We start from the raw sequence: 19,750 nt of genomic DNA, 5'->3' as shown, positions 1-19,750 counted from the left end.
CTGCTGCTGCTGACTGTCAAACTGCAGAACTGATCTCTCTCTCACTCTCTCTCTCTCACACACACACACACACACACACACACACACACACACACACACACACACACACACACACACACACACACACACACACACACAGAGAGAGAGAGAGACAGCCTGTTTTACTCTCTCTGCTTACCAAACTACATGACCTTCTTAGAACAGCAATTTCCACTCCAGACAGCCTGCAGCTCCGACAAGTGCTTTCATCTGTTGCCTTTTTGTAAACAGCAATCCATTAATGAAGTCTCTTAGGCACTCTCCAAAGCTTTTGCAAAGATTCTTGGTGCTCCACTCTCTAGCATGAGCAGAGCTCCAGTATTTCAAATAAGATCTGTTTTAAAGTGTTTGTATGTGACCAACACTAAAAACCCTGCCCCAATTTATCTCCCCAAAACATATCTATATACAATACAAACACAAAATAATCTGTCACAATACAAACTGTGCCATGACCATGTAGGCTGCGGTCTTGGTGGATGGATGGGAGAGGTCGAGGATTGAGTGGAAAACCCATCATATCCAGTGTCCTGGGATTACTGGATGGGGCGGGCCAACGGATACTTCACATAGCAGGGTGTGGTCGCTGTCTAGCAGGGGGATATCTTTGAAATGGAGGTGGAGGTGGCTGTCAGAAAGCCTGGGTCTTTTCCTGAGCCCGTGCCAGCTTGGTATAGGCTAGGCCCAGGGATAACGACTGAATAATTGGCCTTGAGAGAGCGCCAGCCATGACATTTTCCTTGCCAGAGAGGTGTTGAATGGTGGTGGTGAATTCCGAGATGTACTTTTTTGGCGTGCTGACCAGGGAACGGAAACCTTGGAGAAAGTGTAGTTGAGGGGTCTGTGGGCCCCTGTAGTAAATGGCCTGCCCTCAACAGAAGTGCCTGATGGAGAGGTAGAGGACTAGGAGTTCTCAGTCAAATCCACTGTATTTTAGCTCGGGGAGCACAAATGGCAGCTGAAGAAAGCCAGTGGTCTCCAATGCCCATTGATTAGCTGTTTGAGCACTCCCTCTATCACTGTGGCTGATGCATCGACTGTGGGGACATCCATTATAGGACCAGCAAGGTAGCTTAGGCTAGGTCTTCCTTTGTCCTGCTGAAAGCCGTGGTTGCCTCCTCATTCCAGGTCATCTTTCCATTTGGAGATCATCATGGCGAAGAGAGGGTGAACTCTTGAAGGTCCATGAAGGTGGTGGGTCTCACAAACTGCCGAATGGCCTCTACCTTCTTTGGCAATGGTGTTGCTCCTTTCTTAGTGATTCTGTGGCTTAGGAAATAGATCACAAACTGGCATTTTACTGGGTTGACCACGAGGCCAAAGTCAGCCAAGCAGGAGTAGAGTTTGTGGAGGTGGATAGCATATTCCAGGTGGTTTCTGCTGGTGATGAGTATGTCATCCAGGTAGATGAAAACAAAGTCCAGGTCCCTGCCCACAGCATCCATGAGGCACTGGAAAGTTTGTTTTGCTCCTCTTCTTGCAATTTCGGTAGTTCAATTTTAGCTCGAAACTCATCTATTTAGTCTTCTTTCCTTTCGTTCTCAGTTTGGTATAATTGCTCATAGAATTCCTTGAAGTTTTCTTTGATCTCTGTTGGGTTATATGTAATTTGTTTGTCCTTTTTCCTTGAAGCCAATACCATTCTTTTAGCTTGCTCTGTTTTAAGTTGCCAAGCTAGCATTTTGTGCGTTTTTTCTCCTAGCTCATAATACTTCTGCTTTGTCTTCACTATTTTCTTCTCCACTTATACGTTTGTAGTGTTTCGTATTTTTTTTTTTGTCCACTAATTCTCTTCTTTTTGTTGTATCTTCCCTTGTTGCTAGTTCTTTTTCTGTACTTACTATTTCCCTGTCCAGCTGTTCTATTTCCCGATTGTAGTCCTTCTTCATCTTAGTTACATAACTTATTATCTGCCCTCTGATGAAGGCTTTCATTGAATCCCATAATATAAATTTATCTTTCACTGATTCCGTTTTTATTTCAAAGTACATTTTAATTTGGCGCTCAATTAATTCTCTAAAATCCTGTCTTTTAAGTAGCATGGAGTTTAATCTCCATCTATACGTTCTTGGTGGGATGTCCTCCAGATTTATTGCTAATAACGGGTGAGTGATCCGATAACAATCTAGCTTTATATTTCGTTTTCCTAACTCTCCCTTGGATATGGGCTGACAACAGGAACAGGTCAATCCTTGAGTATGTTTTATGTCTATTCGAATAATATGATTATTCCTTCTCCTTTGGGTGTGGTCTCCTCCATATATCCAGAAGTTGCATTTCCTGCATTGATTTAACCATAAATTTGGCTACTTTGTTCTTTCTGCTAGTCTTTTGTCCAGTTTTATCCATCTTTGAATCCAAATTAAGGTTAAAGTTCCCTCCTATCAATATATTACCCTGTGTATCTACAGTCTTCAAAAAGATATCTTGCATAAGCTTTTGATCCTCTTCATTAGGTGCATATATATTGAGCAAATTCCAAAATTCTGAATATATTTGACACTTTTTTATTACATACCTCCCTGCTGGATCTATTATTTCCTCCTCTATTTTGATTGGTACATTTTTATTGATTAACATAGCTACACCTCAGGCTGTTGAGTTATATGATGCTGCCGTTATGTGCCCTACCCAGTCTCACCTTAATTTCTTGTGTTCCACTTTAGTTACATGTGTTTCCTGCATGAATTCTATATCAATTATTTTCTTTTTTCAGTAAATTTAATAGCCTCTTCTTTTTGATTTGGTTATTTATTCTGTTAATATTTATTGTCATATAGTTCAACATGGCCTTTTCATACTTTGTTTGCATCTCATTTCCACTTCATCATCACCACCTTTCCCCTTTTCCCCATTTCCATTTCTCAGTTTTCTTTTTTTGTACACACTGTATCACAACACTTTTAAAACATAAAATGTTTCAACCATTCCCACATCTAAAATTCCCTTAACCCCAAGTGTCCACCCCTTTCTGAGTCGCCCCTTGTCCCTTGCTGGACAACCACAGCTCCCCTCTCCATTCGGACTGTGAACCCGTTTGCAAGTGTCAACTGATTTCTCAATGACTGTTATTCTCTCCCACCCAACTCCCTCCAGAAAAGACTTTTATCTTCACATTACAACAAAGCTCCCCCTTGTTTCTTCTCTTTTTCTTTTTATATTTTATTTATTTATTATTAATTTTTTTAACCCCTCCCCTTTTTCCCCCTTCTCCCTTACTTTCCTTTTCTTCCCTCCTTTAGTTCTTACTTATACATTATGATTACTTCTTTATATGTAGTTTGTTGTCATTCTTTGTTCTTGTTATATCTCTTCATCTCTCTTTCTAACTTGCAGGTGTTCTGCAAATTCTCGTGCTTTCTCTGGATTTGAGAACAGTCTGTTTTGCTGCCCCGGGATAACTATTTTAAGCACCGCTGGATATCTTAACATAAATTTATAGCCTTTCTTCCATAGGATCGATTTTGCTGCATTAAACTCCTTCCTCTTCTTCAGGAGCTCAAAACTTAAGTCTGGGTAGAAAAAAAAATTTTGACCTTTGTATTCCAGTGGTTTTTTGTCTTCTCTCATTTTATTCCTTGCCTTCTCCAATATATTTTCTCTTGTCGTGTATCTCAGAACTTTTACTAAAACAAATCTTGGTTTTTGTTGTGACTGTGGTTTCAGGACTAATGTTCTGTGTGCCCTTTCTATTTCCATTCCTTCCTGCATTTCTGGCAATCCCAGGACCTTTGGGGTCCATTCTTTTATAAATTCTTTCATATCTTTGCCTTCTTCATCTTCCTTAAGGCCCACTATCTTTATATTATTTTGCCTACTATAGTTTTCCATTATATCCATCTTCTGAGCTAACAACTCCTGTGTTTCTTTAACTTTTTTATCACTTTCTTCCAATTTTCTTTTTAAGTCGTTCACTTCCATATCTACCGCCATTACATGTTCTTCCACGTTTTCTAATCTTTTCCCTACATCTGTAATGACCAGCTCTATTCTACTCACTTTTTCTTCTGTACTTTTCATTTCACTAAATTCTAGGTCAGCAATTCTTTTAATGCTTTCATTTGTTCTTGAAATTTTTTTTAATCTATATACTGTCCATTAATTTTACCTCCTATTCCTCTGTGCAGAGCTTAGTGTTGTTCTTCTTCTTCTGTGTCTGCTCTTGGGTTTGTGTCTTCTATTTCTCTTCCTTATATCTGTGTCTCTTCTGACTTTCTTGTTGAGTTGCTTGTCTCAGTTTGTTGGGTATTTTTTTTTCCATGGTGTCTTGATGTTGGTCCTCTTCTTCTGGGCTGGTTATCTGTTGTGTCTTTAGTTTCCTTTTTTCTTTCTCACCCCTCCCGTTCCTGTTGTTTTATTTATCTTCCAGCTGGGAGCCTGCTGTCGGGTCTCTCTCAGCTGTTCGTGCTGTGGAGTTTCACTCCTCAGCTGGTCCCCCCTCCCTTCGGTGTTATCCTTGTTGTGCGCAGTTGCACACCCTTGTTTGGCGCCATGAGCCATTTTTGTAGTCCTGTGGTTAGTGGGTCGCGACCCTGCGGAGTGTCCACTAACCTCGGGGAGTGGGCTCCTCTTTCCATGGCGGGTCCCTGCTTTTTCATGAGGTAAGGCCTTCACCTTTCTCTTCCGACGTCTTTCTTTCTTCTTTTCTTCCCGTTGTTTTTAGCTTTTCTTTCTTAGGTGCCATTTTCTCCACACCTTTATTTTTTATTTCTTATGATTTGTGTGTCTGGGGCTTTGCTTTTTTTTCACTTTTTTCCTTCTTTTCTGGAGAGGGCTGGTATTCTCCTACTGGCCACTACTCCATCACGTGACTCTTTCCTGCATAAAGTCTTGATGCCAAAGCGTATCGGTACGCACCACATGTCGAAGGTTTTAATGGTGGTATTGTTGGCTGTCCATAGGCTTGGCCCATGTGGGCATGTTCGGGTCTCTAAAGGCATTGGTAGAATGATGCTGAGCTCTGCTTCTGTGTCGATGAGGAAGCGCCGGCCCGTGGATTTGTATGTGACGTAGTAGGCTGTTTGTGTGGCCAGCCACCGTAGCCATTAGCGGCATCTGGTCTGGGTGTTTCCCAAAAGACCAGGGCTGTTTGTATTTAAGAGCTTCTGCCCTACAGCACTGGTGATAGAAACACCATCGTGCCTCTGGTGCCTCTGTTGGTCTGCGAGGGTGTGGTTTTTCCCTGTTTGTTTGGGTTTTGGGCTGCTGCTCCGTCTGAGGATGCATCAGCTGATTCATGGCGGATTCTTTCTCCTTTTTCATGCGCCACAGAATGTCCGCTTTCGCTGTGACCTTGCGGGGTTCGCTGAAATCTGCATCTGTTAGCAGCAGCTGGATGTCATCGGGTATCTGCTCTGAATACCTGCTCAAACATAAGGCAGGGCATTGTGGCCCTCTACCAGCATGAGCATTTCGTCCATAAGGGCAGATAGCGTTCTGTCCCTTAGGTCATCCAGGTCCATAAGCCTGGCTGCTCTCTTGTGTCTAGAGATCCCATAGGTGCTGATGAGGTGTGCCTTCAATGCAGAGTATTTACCTTCCTCCAGTGGGTTCTGTATGAGGTCGTCCACTCTGGCTGTGGTTTCTTGGTCCAGAGAGCTGACGTAGTAGTTGGTGGAATCTGTTTTATCTTGAACTGTGCTTCTGGCTGTCCAAACCAAGTGCGTGGGCAAAGCGTCCAGAAAGTTGGGAGTTTGAGGGTGACTGCACTGACTGCTACAGTGTCCATGCTGTTGAATCCAGAGGCTTCTGGACCCGTCGTGGTCACCAATGTAGCAGCAGCTAAATGGAGTCAAAAGAACAAGACCAGTACTCATTGGACTTGTCTGCACACCAGTTGTTTATTGAAGCTTCCCGCACCGCGACGTATAAGACCACGGGTAAATCCTGCCCTCGTGCTGGAAATGTCATCATCATGTAGCCCCATGTGTATGCGGACCTGACCCGGCCGGTGGAAAAGATGATCCCGGCAGCGCCATGTTGACACGGCTACTCTGATGCCAAGACCGTAACACACGGAGCCAGTTTGCCTGCTGTCACTGATGTGCACCGCCACAAGGTAGTAACCATTCCAAAAATCTTTTCCCAAGATTGTTTTGGGAGCAGTGACTGAAGTTCCAATTCCCAAGTTCCTCTAATTTTATCATTAGAGATCAATTGCAATTTTAATAAATTATTGTAAGTATTACCCATTATCCCTTATGGGAAGGATTCAAATTAAAAAGAGTATCAACCTAATCAGGTTGATATGATATTGGAAAGTTAGGCAATATCTTATTCAAAAACTTCTAACTTGAAATATCTAAAAAAAGTGGGACTTTAGGTATTATATTTGTTAGATATTATATCAAAAGACATTACACATCCATTTATAAACAGATCCAAAAAGTAGACAGTTCCTTTGCTTTTCTAAAAAAAATGCTTAATCAATTATAGACAACGAAAATAATTGTTGAGATAAATAAAACTAGATATACTAAAAAAATTTAAATGAAAAAATTGTGAAATTGAAACCAAATCTGTAATGTATGTTTAAGTATTGGGTTAAAGGTATGTCTACTAATCTTAGAAATTGTAAAAGGAAGAGCAGCTCCCAATAAGGAAACAAATGAATATCCTCTGTATAGATTTCATTTCCAAATCTGTCCAATGAGGGTGTTCAGGTTTGTCAGAATAATAATACATCCACAAAATAATATATCGAATATTAACTGCCCAATTATAAATCTAAGATTAGTAAAAGCCATTTCATCATCTTTCTTTAATTTCTGCAAATCAAATTTACTCAGCCTAGCATTTTTATTATTCCATATATAAATAGAAATTTTAGAGTCAATATTTAGGAATTAAAAAGTGCTTGAAATATATACAAAATTTGGGTAAAATTATTATCTTGATAACATTTATACAATCTATTAAATTGATGGCCAGTGAAAACCGTTTAGAAAATGTTTGTTTCACATAGTCAATCAAAGGGGAAAAAATTTTAATTTGTATAAATCTTTAAATTTTTTAGTGATTTTAATCTCAAGATACGTAGTGTTCTTTAACCACTCTAAAAGGTTTATGCTCTTAGATGGGTACATGCATATTCCTTGGAAATAGTTCACTCTTGTGGAGATTCAATTTATATCCTGAAAAAATAATGAATTGGGAAAGACAGCATTGATGTAATAGATTTATCAGCATCTGAAATATATAATTAAAAGATTATCTGAATACCTTATGAATTACATCTCTGTAAATACCCTGAATATCACTGGAGTCACAAAGTGCTATTGCTAAAGGTTCCAAGGCTAGGTTAAATAATAAAGGACAATGGACATCCCTGTTTAGTTCCTCAAAACAGATTAAAAAAAGAGGATTTTTGATTATTAGTAATCACTGCAGCAAGAGGAGCATGATAGATCAAATTAATCCATGAAATAAAACCAGGACTGAAATTAAATCTTTCCAAAATTTCAAACAGATATTTCTATTCCATTATATCGAAAGCCTTTTCTGCATCTAACAATAATATATATATTCTGGAATTTTGGTTGATGGAGAGTAAATAATATTCATTAACCTATGGATATTAAAATCTGAATAACAATTCTTTATAAATCCTGTTTGGTCCATATAAATTATCTGAGGAAGAATATTTTCTGATCTGAAAGCTAAAATCTTAGAAAGAATTTTAGAATCAACATTCAAAAATGATATTGGAGTATAGGAAACAATCTAAATGGTCTTTATCTTTCTTAGGAATTAACAAAATTGATGCTTCATAAAATGTCCATGGCAAATTTCAAAGAGATACAGAATTGTTATACACCCTACACAACTGAGGCTTTAGTATGTCAGCAAAGCATTTAAAAAACTCAATAGTATAACCATCTCAGCCTGAGGATTTGCCAGATTGAAGAGAGGAAATAGCTTTAAAAATTTCCATTTCTGATATTGGAACTTCCAATTAAACTTGATCATTAGAAGAAATTTTAGGGATATTCAATCATTGCAGGAAAATATCCATACTTCTGATATTATCAGGAAATTGAGATTTATATAAATTAAAATAGAAATCCTGAAATGTCTTATTAATGTCATCATGATCTTATACAATATTGCTATCTCCTTTACAAATCTTAGGAATCTGTCTTTTAGCCATAATTGCCTTTAATTGACCAGCTAATAATTTATCTGATTTATCTCCATGTGCATAAAACTGACTTTTGACTTAAACAATTGTCTCTCAATAGGATGTATTAATAATAAATCATATTTCGTTTGGAGTTCTACTCTTTCCTTATCGAGATCCTTATTAGGTTTTCTCAAGTTTCTCTATCAATTTCTCTAATTTTTAAAATGTAATAATAACAACTGTTCTTTTGCACATTTCCTTAACCCTGCTGAATAAGAAATTACTTGTCCTCACAGGTATGTCTTAAAATGTATCCTGAACAATTAGGCTCAACATTCCCTCCTTTGAATTTGTTTAAAAAAATGAAAGTTTGTTCCTTAATAAAGTCTACAAACTTCTCATCTTGAAGTAAAGTTGAATTGAACTGCCACTTTGAGCTCCAGGAATGACATCAGAAACTTTAAAAGAGTGTTTCAAGAGTGCATGATTGGCAACAGCAATTGCATCATATACACAGTCCATTACCAAGGGAACCAGACAAGATTCAATAAAGAAATAATCAATCCTAGAATAACTATGATAAACATGAGAAAAAAATGTCTTTGTCCTTTGGATGTAAAATCCTCATATATTAACCAATCCATAATCAAAAAATAATTAATGAAAGTAGCAGATTTATTGGGAAGCATCTGATTAGAGGAAGACCTATCAATCATTGGATTAAGACAATGGTTAAAATCTCCACCCATAATCAGTACAGATTCAGTACAGAAGCAAACACCTTCTTAAAAAAATCGAGATCATTAAAGTTAGGAGCATATATATTATTAACCAAGGTGACATTTTTATTATTCAATGTACCTGTAACTATTAAGAATCTACCCATTGGATCCATAATCGTTTTAAAATGCACAAAGGGAACTTTAGAGTCAATAAAGATCAATATACCTTTAACTTAAAACTGAGACATGGAATGAAATTGCAAACCTCTCCAGAACTTGAAAATCTGATTATAATTTTTTACATCAATTGTATATTACTCTTCAGAAATTGAATAGATGGAGATTGGATTTATCATACCATTGTTTTAGATGTCAAACAGAAATTGGAACTTTTTTTCCATTCTACATGGTCTTTTTGGGTTTCTATTCGTTAATTTTTACAAAGGATAATGGGAGTGAACTTTCCTTTAAATCCTGAATTACTTTTATTAGGAAATTTTGAAAGTGTTACTCCTAATTAATGTTGTCAGATTCTCAATTAAAGTTTGTTAAGTTGGTTTTAGTAATAACAAGGAAATGTGTCAGTTAACATGGAAATCTGATGTTTCATTAACATTAGATAGGTGGTATGCTGAGATTCAAAGCTGCATTCCATTAGAAAAAAAGGTATAATTTAAGAGATAAATATTCTTTATTTTTGCAAATTTTGGATCTGTATGCCAAAATTATGAAATTAAAATTATGAGTAATTTTTCTTGATCAGTGAAGTTTTCACTCAAAGTATAACAATTTTATGATGTTTTGAGGTCTCTGAGTGTCAACTGATGCAAACTGAATTAATTATTTGTAATAATTTTATAATGAAATATCATATATTTTAATTTTGGGATTAGATAAATTTAGGGAGGAGGGTGGGTTTTAGGTTTGTTTTAGTATTTTAGATTTTAGGTTTTAGTTTTCATATATAGAGTTTCAACATATATTTTTTTACCATTTTATTATATTCCTGTGGTATAATATTCTTAATTCTTGACATTATATATGTTGAATAAATAAAATATTTAAAAATACTTAAAAACTGATTTTCTTCATCTTGGTAAATGTGCATCTCCTGCGCAAAAATAATATTGGCTTGAATCATTTTAAAAATCGTTTTTTCATTTAATTGGATGGTTCAAGCTGTTAATGTTCACAGAAACAAAGTTACAACTTTTAACATCCATTTAAAAATTGGAGAAGTAAAGACATTTGCACTTGCATAGACCACATTCAGAAGAGTACCGCCAAAAATGGCAAAGACCAAAATATGGAACAGATTTATATTTAAGGGTGAACTCTCACAGCTACCCAGATACAATAAAATTAATCAGGAAAAGCTCCCACCCTCCTCCTAACGCTGAATAGTTCTGCCATGGAGCTGCATACTAACCTACACCTAATTTGATCCTCATTGTCAAATTGGTAAGTCTCTCACAGCAGAAAAGAAAAAGGGTATTCTGCCTTTTTAGTATGACTCTATAAACTTACCGTGCATCTTGGCGCCTCACAGTTTGGCGGGCAGCAGCCTCCTTTGAAGAAGACCGCAGAGCCCACCTCACTGACAAAAGGCAAAGGAGGAAAAACCCAACACCCAACCCCAACCAACCAATTTTCCCTTGCAACCGCTGCAATCGTGTCTGCCTGTCCCGCATCGGACTGGTCAGCCACAAACGAGCCTGCAGCTGACGTGGACTTTTTTACCCCCTCTATAAATCTTCGTCCGCGAAGCCAAGCCAAAGATAAACTTACATAAAGAAAACAATAATCTAGTTAAATGGTTGCTTGATGTACTCATATATTAACATTAAATATCTTACATATAAAAAAACAGGTAATCTTTTTCAACATAAGCCCAAACGACAGAAAAACAATAGGCCATTCGACCTGTTTAATCTACTCTGCTTTTCCAACACAAGCTGATGCTTTCTGGTGCTCAGCCCAACTCTCTAAATTCTTGCCATAACTTTGATACACTTGTCTAATCAGATACCTATCAATCTATACCTGTAAAGGTTAAAAACATGTATTTTACAGTCTGAAATAAAATTGCAACTTTGCCCACATTTCTGTCTGTTCCATTGCTTGGTAACAACTAGTTACAAGGTCAAGGCCCAATGTGTGCCCTTGGATCCAGCAGTATGGGCACAGGAACTAAACAATTTTCGGACTACTATTCATAAATATTGGAAGAAAATAAAGTAAAGAGATTAAAAAATTTAAAAAAGATGAAAGGTATCTAGTTTCAAATTCTACTTTTCAAAACAAAATACACAAGACTAACATATATATCAACTAACATACCTTAATTGTAAATAACACCAAGGAAGGGAAAAAGAGAAAAGGAAGAGAAAGGATTATATTTGTTTTATTAAAAAAAGGTTATATTAAATCAAATTGCTCGATTCAAACCAGCAGCAGAGCAAAAAAGCTGTTTATCAGTACCAGCTTATTAATTATAACAGACTAATCAGCCAAGTCTATAGATTCAGGTTGGTTGTAAAACAAGTTTTTTTGGAGGAACTTCCATTCAGCCTCTGGGGAATTCAATCTCATAGGTTGACCATCCTGTGGAAAGATCTTCAAATGTGCAGGAAAGCAGAAGGAAGGTCTCCATTACCATTTGAAGAGCTCAGCCTTTATGTCTTTGTATTTGCCTCTTTCATTGAGAGCTTCTTGCAGGTAATCTTCTTTGAAACAAATAGGAGCTCCTTTATATTCTGTAATCCCACGCTTTCGAGCTTCACAGATAACTGCCTCTTTGCTCTGAAAAATAATAAAAGTATAGAATAACTGGTCTTTTCGGAAGATGGTGTTCATTTCAATGCATGGTGTGCTTAGTCCAGGTTGAGGGGATTCTTTAAAACCCTTTTAAATATCTCTTCCAACTTGTTGGAAAATATTCCAGCAGATTATCTGAATCCAGGTTTTTTGGCAGACCAAAGGTTCTCAAATTCAATCTTCAATTCCTGCTTTCCAAATCAATATTTCTCCAACAAAACTGTAACTTCCTTTAATTCTTGTTCACATCTTTGAAATTGTTATTATGTATATCAGATACTTCTTCCAGTTTTCCCACTCATCCAAACCTTCAATTCTTTTTAATATCTAAAATATAGGTATTAATCTCTTTAACTGAATCTCTCAAATCAATTTTTTTCCAACCTCAAGTTGGCAGCTTCCACTCTAGACATTGATTCCATGAGAGAGATATTGTTGCTTGGTGCCCTTTGATTTTTTTGTCCTTTTTCCATTTTCCCCCTTCCTCCCTTCTGCAAAAGGTACACCAGTTCTTGTAACAGACATCTTCAGAAGTTGAACAAAAGGTCCACTTTATTTTTTTTGAATATAAGTTACACAGCTGTTCAAAAGTGAGATACAGTTAAAAATGTTGGAGCAGTGCCTAACAACAACTTACTCCATGCTCTGCCAATAGGAGACTCCCAGGCCTGCAATTGTTCACAATATACATTAATGACCTGGATGAGGGGACAGAGGAGACAAAGTTTGTCGAATGCACAAAAATGAGTGGAAAACCAAATTATGCAGAGTTCGTGGGTAAGGGTCTGGCAGATGGAGTACAATGTTGGTAAATGTGAGGTTATCCACTTTGGGAGGAAAAATGGATGAACATTATTATTTAAATGGCAAGCATTTGCAGCATGCTGCCATGCCGAAGGACTTGGGAGTGCTTGTGCATGATTCACAAATGGTTGCACCTGTAGGTGCAACAAGCTATCAAGAAGGCAAATGGAATATTGGCATTTATTGCGAGAGGGATTGAATTTAGGAGCAGGGAGGTTATGCTGCAAGTGTCAAGGTACTGGAAAGGCTGCATCTGAAGTACTGTGGACAGTTCTGGTCTCCTTACTTTGGAGGTGGTGTAGAGGAGGTTCACCACTTTGATTTCAGGGATGAAAGGATTAACCTATGAGGAGAGATTGAGTTGTCTGGGAAGAATGAGAGGAGATCATAGAACTACAGAATGCTGCAGCACAAAAAAACAGGCCATACGTCCTTTCTAGTCTTTATGTTATTATGTTCTTATTAGATAATGAAACTGAGTTTCATTCAGTAGGGAAATTTTAAGCAATTGTTCGAGTAGCATTAGATGGGCACAACACTGTGGGCGATAGATGTCTATGGTTTATGCTCTAAAGAGGACAAGGTTGGAGAGACAGGTATGGCGGGGGTGGGGGGGGGAGAGAGAGAGAGGATACTCAAGAGGAACCTTGTTCTGTTTGAAGGTAGGGAGATAACAGTAGAACTCTGAGAAATGCAGGAGCTGGCTCTAGTGTCCACAGCAGAAGAGAAGCTGTATCGTTTGATAAAGGGGGTCATTTCAGATGTAATGCAAAAATGTTTTGGAGAAACTCATCATTTTCTTCCAGTGCATTTCTGTATGGCATTTGACCCCAACATCTGCAGATTTTCTTGTTGAACAACATTTCACATATCTTGCATCTCTCTTCCTTTGTTTGCCATCTGCCATTCTTCTGCCTCTGTCCGTCATATTCCACCTACACCTGGTGGCCAATCCCATGTGGGGCACTGCTTCACCCCTCCCACCTTGTCCTCTTTACACTGCTCCTGTAAGACTTTCGGCTCGAAACATCAATCGCTGAATTGCTCCTGCAGATAGTGATTGGCTTCAGGTTCCAGCATCTGCAGCCTTCTTGTGTGTGTTCTGGCTTTCATTTATATTTACCTTGTCCCCTCAAGAGTTTTGGCCTCACCCCATCAATGTAAGAAACCAAGGCAGTCCTGTAATTTTACAAAATTAACAATAATCTCACATCAGTTCTAGCAGATCTTTAGACCTTCACAATGAAAAACAGATTCAAACAATTTTGTACAAACTCTATTTACAGGTTTTCTTAAGAATCTGAACACATCATTTGACGAAATGCAAGCCATCAGTAGAGCAGGTGCTGGGATGTTAAAGTTTGTCGAGGCTGTTATGGGCTACTGCGATGTGGCCAGAGAAATCAAACCTAAACGGGAGAAGGTACTTCACTCTCAGCAAAGCCACTTGCTTTTTAATGACATTCAGACCTATTGTTGACATTGCTGGCAACCATGTTTAATTGTCCTTCCTCACACTGGTCAACCCAATGTGTCAATTCTTTTTTTTTGTAGGTAGCCAGGTTGGAACGTAATTATTATCAGAGCAAACGTGACCTAGAGAAGATTCAAGCAGAACTGGCAGCCATCCAACGTGAGCTTCAAGCACTGAGTGAACGTTATGAGGCTGCAATGAGAGAAAAGCTGCAGCTTCAGGAAGAAGCAGAAATCATGGAGCGGCGCTTGGTGGCAGCAGACAAGCTCATTTCTGGGCTGGGGTCTGAAAATGTGCGGTAAGTTCAAACCATTAAAACCAGCACATTAAATTGTTGTTGCGCTTTCAAGCAAAGTCACAACAGGAGATCAATAGGCAGCCTCAGCCATTGAAGATGAAAAATAATAATCTCTAACCGTAACTGGTTCAATGAATTTTACATAGTAGAAAGCACTGAAACAGTAACCAAGGGATGCATACCCTATACACTGCCTTGTGTGGCCTTCTTCTGGGTGGGTGACTGAACTGACAGGTCTACCACAAGCAGAATGATCTGCTCATTTAATACATAAACTCAGCACCAGAGTGAAAATGTATGGATGGTTGAAACCTGCAGAACAGTATGACTAGAAATTTGATCTGATCAAGCAGCATCAATGGAGAAAGAGAGTTAATACGTCAGGTCAATTATCTTTTGCCAGTTGCCATTTGAACTGGCTGTCAGAAAGTTCATATAGAAGACCAATTCAATTGTGGAGTGAATGGATGAACTAAAGGCAAACCTGATCTGTAGAAGATCTGGGCACAGCAAGAATAACTTAATTGGGCTCTCAATTTAACAAATATTTACTTTCCAACACACAAATAGAAATGATCATGTAGGCTTTAGAATAAATGAAATCTGTTAAAGATTGAACTATTTCAGTAATTGTGGTGTTCAGAAATCTCATTGCAGTGAAAGCATAATTAAATTGGTATTTACCTTCAAACAGCTGGACAAAGGACTTAGAAAATCTGAAATTGCGAAGAGTGAAGCTTCTTGGAGACTGTCTGATTTGTGCTGCTTTTTTGAGTTATGAGGGAGCCTTCAGCTCTGAGTTCCGCCATGAAATGATTTATGACAAATGGCAGGGTGATGTACTGCAGCGTGAAATTCCACTGAGTCAACCATTTCGTTTGGAAAACATTCTTACAGATGAAGTTGAAATAAGCAGGTCTGTCCATTATTGCACATCTACTTTTTAAGTTACTGCTTTGAAAAAACATGCTCTCCCATGGTGTTATTCTCCAACACTTGATGGTAGAGGTTTATATGTGGTAAATTGATTGTGGTCCATCTTCATCTTCTGATTATAGATTCAGAATAAAGATGAAAAGATTTGCTGTTCTGTTGTTTTTCTCATAACCTGGGAACATTGAGATGTTTTACAGCCAGTTAAGAACTGTATAATGTAGCAATCCAACAGATTTAAATTTATTGTCAGAGTACATACAAAGCATCACATACAACCATAAGATTCTTTTCCTTGTGGGTGCAGCAGAATTACCACTTATTGGAAGTGGATAAGAAAGAACTGTACATAGCATATACATGTAAACAAATAAAGAACTGTAAACAGGTAATAAATGTAAACAAACTGACTGTCAACACAGAGAGAATAAAAAAAGAAAATCAATAAAGTGCACAAGTAAGATTCCTTAAATGAGTCTCTAATTGAGTTTGTCATTGAGGAGTCTGATGGTGAAGGGGTAGCAGCTGTTCCTGAACTTGGGATTCGAGTCTTGTGGCACCTACACCTCTTTCCTGAGAACAGAGCCTGTGCTTGGTAGTGTGGGTCTTTGATGATTGCTGCAGCCCTCCGATGCCAGTGTTCCATAAAGATGTTCTCTATAGTGGGGAGGGTTTTGCCTGTGATGTCCTGGGAAGTGCCTCTTAATGTGTTTGTGATTTATGCTCAGGGGTATTGTTGTCCCCATACCAGACCGTGATACAGCCAGTCAGCACACTTTCCATCGCATCTCTATAGAAATTTGCTAGGATTTCCGGTGTCATACCAAACCTCCACAAACTCTTGAGGAAGTAGAGCACTAATGTGGTTTCTTCATAAAGCCATTGGTGTGTTGGGTCCAGGAAAGATCCACGGTATAGTCATGATACTGCATCGTTTCAGAACCAGACTTATAGAACCATCGAAAACTACAGCACAGAAACAGGTCATTTGGCCCTTCTAGTCTGTGCTGTACTATTTTTCTGCCCAGTCTCACTGACCAGTACCCAGACCATATTCCTCCCTTGCTTTGCCCATTCATGTACCTGTCTAGATTTTTCTTAAATATCAAAATTGAGTCTGCATTTACTTATTCAGCTGGCAGCTCATTCCACACTGACAATCTCCCTAATGTTCCCTTTAAATTTTTCCCCTTTCATCCTTAACCCATGGCCTCTAGGTTTTATCTCACCTGACCTCAGTGGAAAATGCCTGCTTGCATTTACTCCATCTATACCCATCGTAATTTTGTATAAATCTGCCCTCATTCTTCTACACTCCAGGGAATAAAGTCTTAGCCTGTTTAACTTTGCCCTGTAACTCAGTTCTTCAAGACCCATGCTAGTAAATTTTCTCTTCAGTTTTTCAATCTTATTGATATCTTTCCTCCGATTAGGTGACCAGAACTGCATATAATACTCCAAATTTGGCCTCATCCATGTCTTCACTATAACATCCCAACTCCTATACCCATGCTTTAATTTATGATTCACAAACACATTAAGCACAACAGATGGTGCAGGCTTCTTTTTAACTATCCAAAGATAGAAACTGATACAGCTCTTCCAGCTGCCTGAATTAAGGGAAGCAGTAAGATCAAGCAGTGATTGGTTTTTAATTAAATCTGTTTATTACTTGGCATTTAATCATTTGATAGTTGATCGGTAACAGGAACAACAATTAGTGAAGCCGTTTATTTGTCATTTTATTGTTGTCATTTACAGTGGCCTCCGTAATGTTTGGTACAAAGACACATTTTTTTTCCCCTTTATTTGCCCCTGTGCCCAGTTTTAACAATTCACATGTGATCAAAGTCCACATTCCAAATTTTACTCAAGTTTATTTGTTCTTCCCACGGGGACTGAGAATGCTGAACGACCAAAGGAACTGCTCACACTAACCATCATATTCATAAAATAATATTTATTTATTGTGTTGTATCTGTATACGAGTCCTGCACATGCATTGTTTATCTGTGTGTTTGTTATGTCTGGTTGCGTGTTTTGCACCGAGGATCGGAGAACATTGGATTATACTTGTGCAATCGGATGGCAATAAACTTGACTTATATACATTTTGGTTTGACCATGTAGAAATTACAATACTTTTTATACATAGTTCCCCCATTTCAGGGCACCATAATGTTTAGGACATTTGACTTCTCTGGTGTTTATGATTACTAAGGTATGTTCAATTGCAGGCATAAGAGAGCTAGGCTTGCTTCTAAGCTTCTGATCACCTTTGGAGTCTGTCATTGTCATTTTTCAACATGAAGATCAGAATTGTGCCATTGAAAGTCAAAGAAGCCATTATGAGGCTGAAAAGGAAGAATAAAACAGTAAGAGACATGGCCCAAATCTTAGGATTATCACCATCAACTGTTTGGAATATCATTAAGAAAAAAGAGCATTCTGATGAGCTCAGCAAGGGCAAAAGGACCAGTAGACCAAGGAAGACCCTCCACTGCTGATGACAGAAGAATTCTCATCATAATGAAGAAAATCCCCAAATGTATATCCAACAAAGCAGAAAGGCAGGTTTGGATGTGTTAATGACTACTTCTGCAGACAGTAGTCTGCATGACAGAAATGCAGAGGCTACACTGCAAGATGCAATACACAGAAACAGGATGGCCAGATTACAGTTTGCCAAGTATTAAAAAAACCCTGAAAAATTCTAGAAAAAGGTCTTGAGACCAATGTTAACCTGAATCAGAGTGATGGCAAGAGCAAAGTGTGGAAGCATAAATGAACTGCCCAAGAACCAAAGTATGCCACCTCATCTGTAAAATATAGTGGTGGGGATGTTATGGCCAAGGCATGTACTCTATGTCTGCCTCAGGTATTGGTGCACTTATCTTCATTGATGATGTAACTGCTGATGTCAGTAGCAAAATGAAATCTGAGGTGTATAGAAACATCTGCTCAATGTACCTCCAAGCACATTGGATGGCTCTTCATCCTACAGCAAGACATACTGCTGAAGCAGCACAGGAATTTTTCAAAGCTAAAAACTAGAAAATTATTGAATGGCCAAGTAAGTCACCCAATCTAAATCTAATTGAGCACGCCTGCCATATGCTGAAGAGAAAACTTAAGGGGGGAAACCCCCTGAAACAAGCAGGAGCTGAAGATGGTTGCAGTACAGGCCTGGCAGAGAATGAGCAGAGAAGATACTCAACACCTGGTGAATCTACGAATCACAGACTTCAAGCAGTCATTGCGCACAAGGGATATGCAACAAAGTACTAAACGTGACTAATATACATACCATTGCTTTGTCCCAAATATTGGTGCCCTGAAATGAGGGAACTATACCCCCTCCATAAATCTTCGTCCGCGAAGCCAAGCCAAAGAAAGAAAGAAAGAAAGCAAAATATATACAAATACTCTTGAATAAAATCTGGAATGTGTACTTTAATCATCTGAATTGTTTGATTACAAATTTAAAATTGTGGGGCACAGGGGCAAATAAAGGATAAAAGAGTCTTTATCCCAAATATTATGGAGGGAACTGTATGTTGCATGTTTTGGACTGTCAGTTTGGAAGAGCGACCATTCTTTGAGAAATGTGTTCTAATTCAAGTTGGTTTATGATTGATTGTTCAAGAGCAACCCAATGAAATAGTGTTCTCTGATCCCCTGTGCAAAAACATGCAAACACACAACTAGATATAACACACATACAGACAAGCGGTATATATTCAGTACATAGGTGCATACATATATAAAAATAAATAAATATTGTTTGATAAATAGTAGTCTAAGAGGGTTCGTACGAGTAGTCATCAGTAGTTAAGCAGTCTCCCTGCCCGTGGGAAGGAGCTGTTTCTCAGCCTGGTAGTTCGGGGTCTTGATATCTTTCCTTATGGGAGTAGCTGAAAGATGCTGTGTGCACGGTGGAAGGGCTCCTCAATGATTTTGTGCGCCCTCTTCAATCCCAGTAGGTCACATCAGTGGAGGGATACGGAGAGACCCCTGTGAACCTCTCTGCCACTTTTATGGTCCTGTGGATTGATCTCCAATCTAATGCTCTATAGCAGGGGTGGCCAGACTATGGCCCCCAAGCCAACTATAGCCCATTGCCTATTTTAAGTGACCCTTTAAATTGCACTGTATGTACATTACACTTAATTTCAACACTATGCTGCTGCCATTTTGAACAACTACTAGAGTTTTATTTTATTCATTTAAATTAAATTTAAGAGCAGTAGATACAGAAATGCCTTCTATAATATGTGAGCACATTAATAAACTACTATAATGTCAGGAGTTAAACTGTTCAGTAGTCTTGTATAGTTATTTTGATAGAAAATTAATTTTCGATGACACCTGGGTTTTCTGGTCTAAAAACACAGTTTTTCTTGCAGTGTAACAGGTTGAAAACTGTTGTGTTTAATTTTGTTTAATTCATGATTCCTTATCGGTTTCACCTCCCCACTCTACAGCAACTGTACCACACTCTGATATCTAGTTTACAGACAGTTTGTAATGTCTGGATGTCA

The 19,750-nt window shown here is 38.2% G+C and overlaps 1 protein-coding gene across 3 annotated transcripts in view; it reads left to right on the top strand.

Moving 5' to 3' along the window:
• Positions 1–19,750, top strand: part of dnah10 (dynein axonemal heavy chain 10) — a 677,292-nt gene that overhangs the window by 499,468 nt on the left and 158,074 nt on the right. For all 3 annotated transcript variants that reach the window (XM_069933473.1, XM_069933472.1, XM_069933474.1), the window contains 3 exons: positions 13,791–13,927; positions 14,059–14,276; positions 14,971–15,192. In XM_069933473.1, coding sequence (XP_069789574.1) covers positions 13,791–13,927; positions 14,059–14,276; positions 14,971–15,192 — 577 coding nt within the window. The remainder of the gene's footprint in view (positions 1–13,790; positions 13,928–14,058; positions 14,277–14,970; positions 15,193–19,750) is intronic.

The sequence above is a fragment of the Narcine bancroftii genome, chromosome 4 (genome assembly GCF_036971445.1).
Source record: "Narcine bancroftii isolate sNarBan1 chromosome 4, sNarBan1.hap1, whole genome shotgun sequence".
NCBI lineage: Eukaryota > Metazoa > Chordata > Chondrichthyes > Torpediniformes > Narcinidae > Narcine > Narcine bancroftii.
Note: the sequence above shows the minus strand (reverse complement) of the source record. Positions and strands in the feature narration are given on the sequence as shown.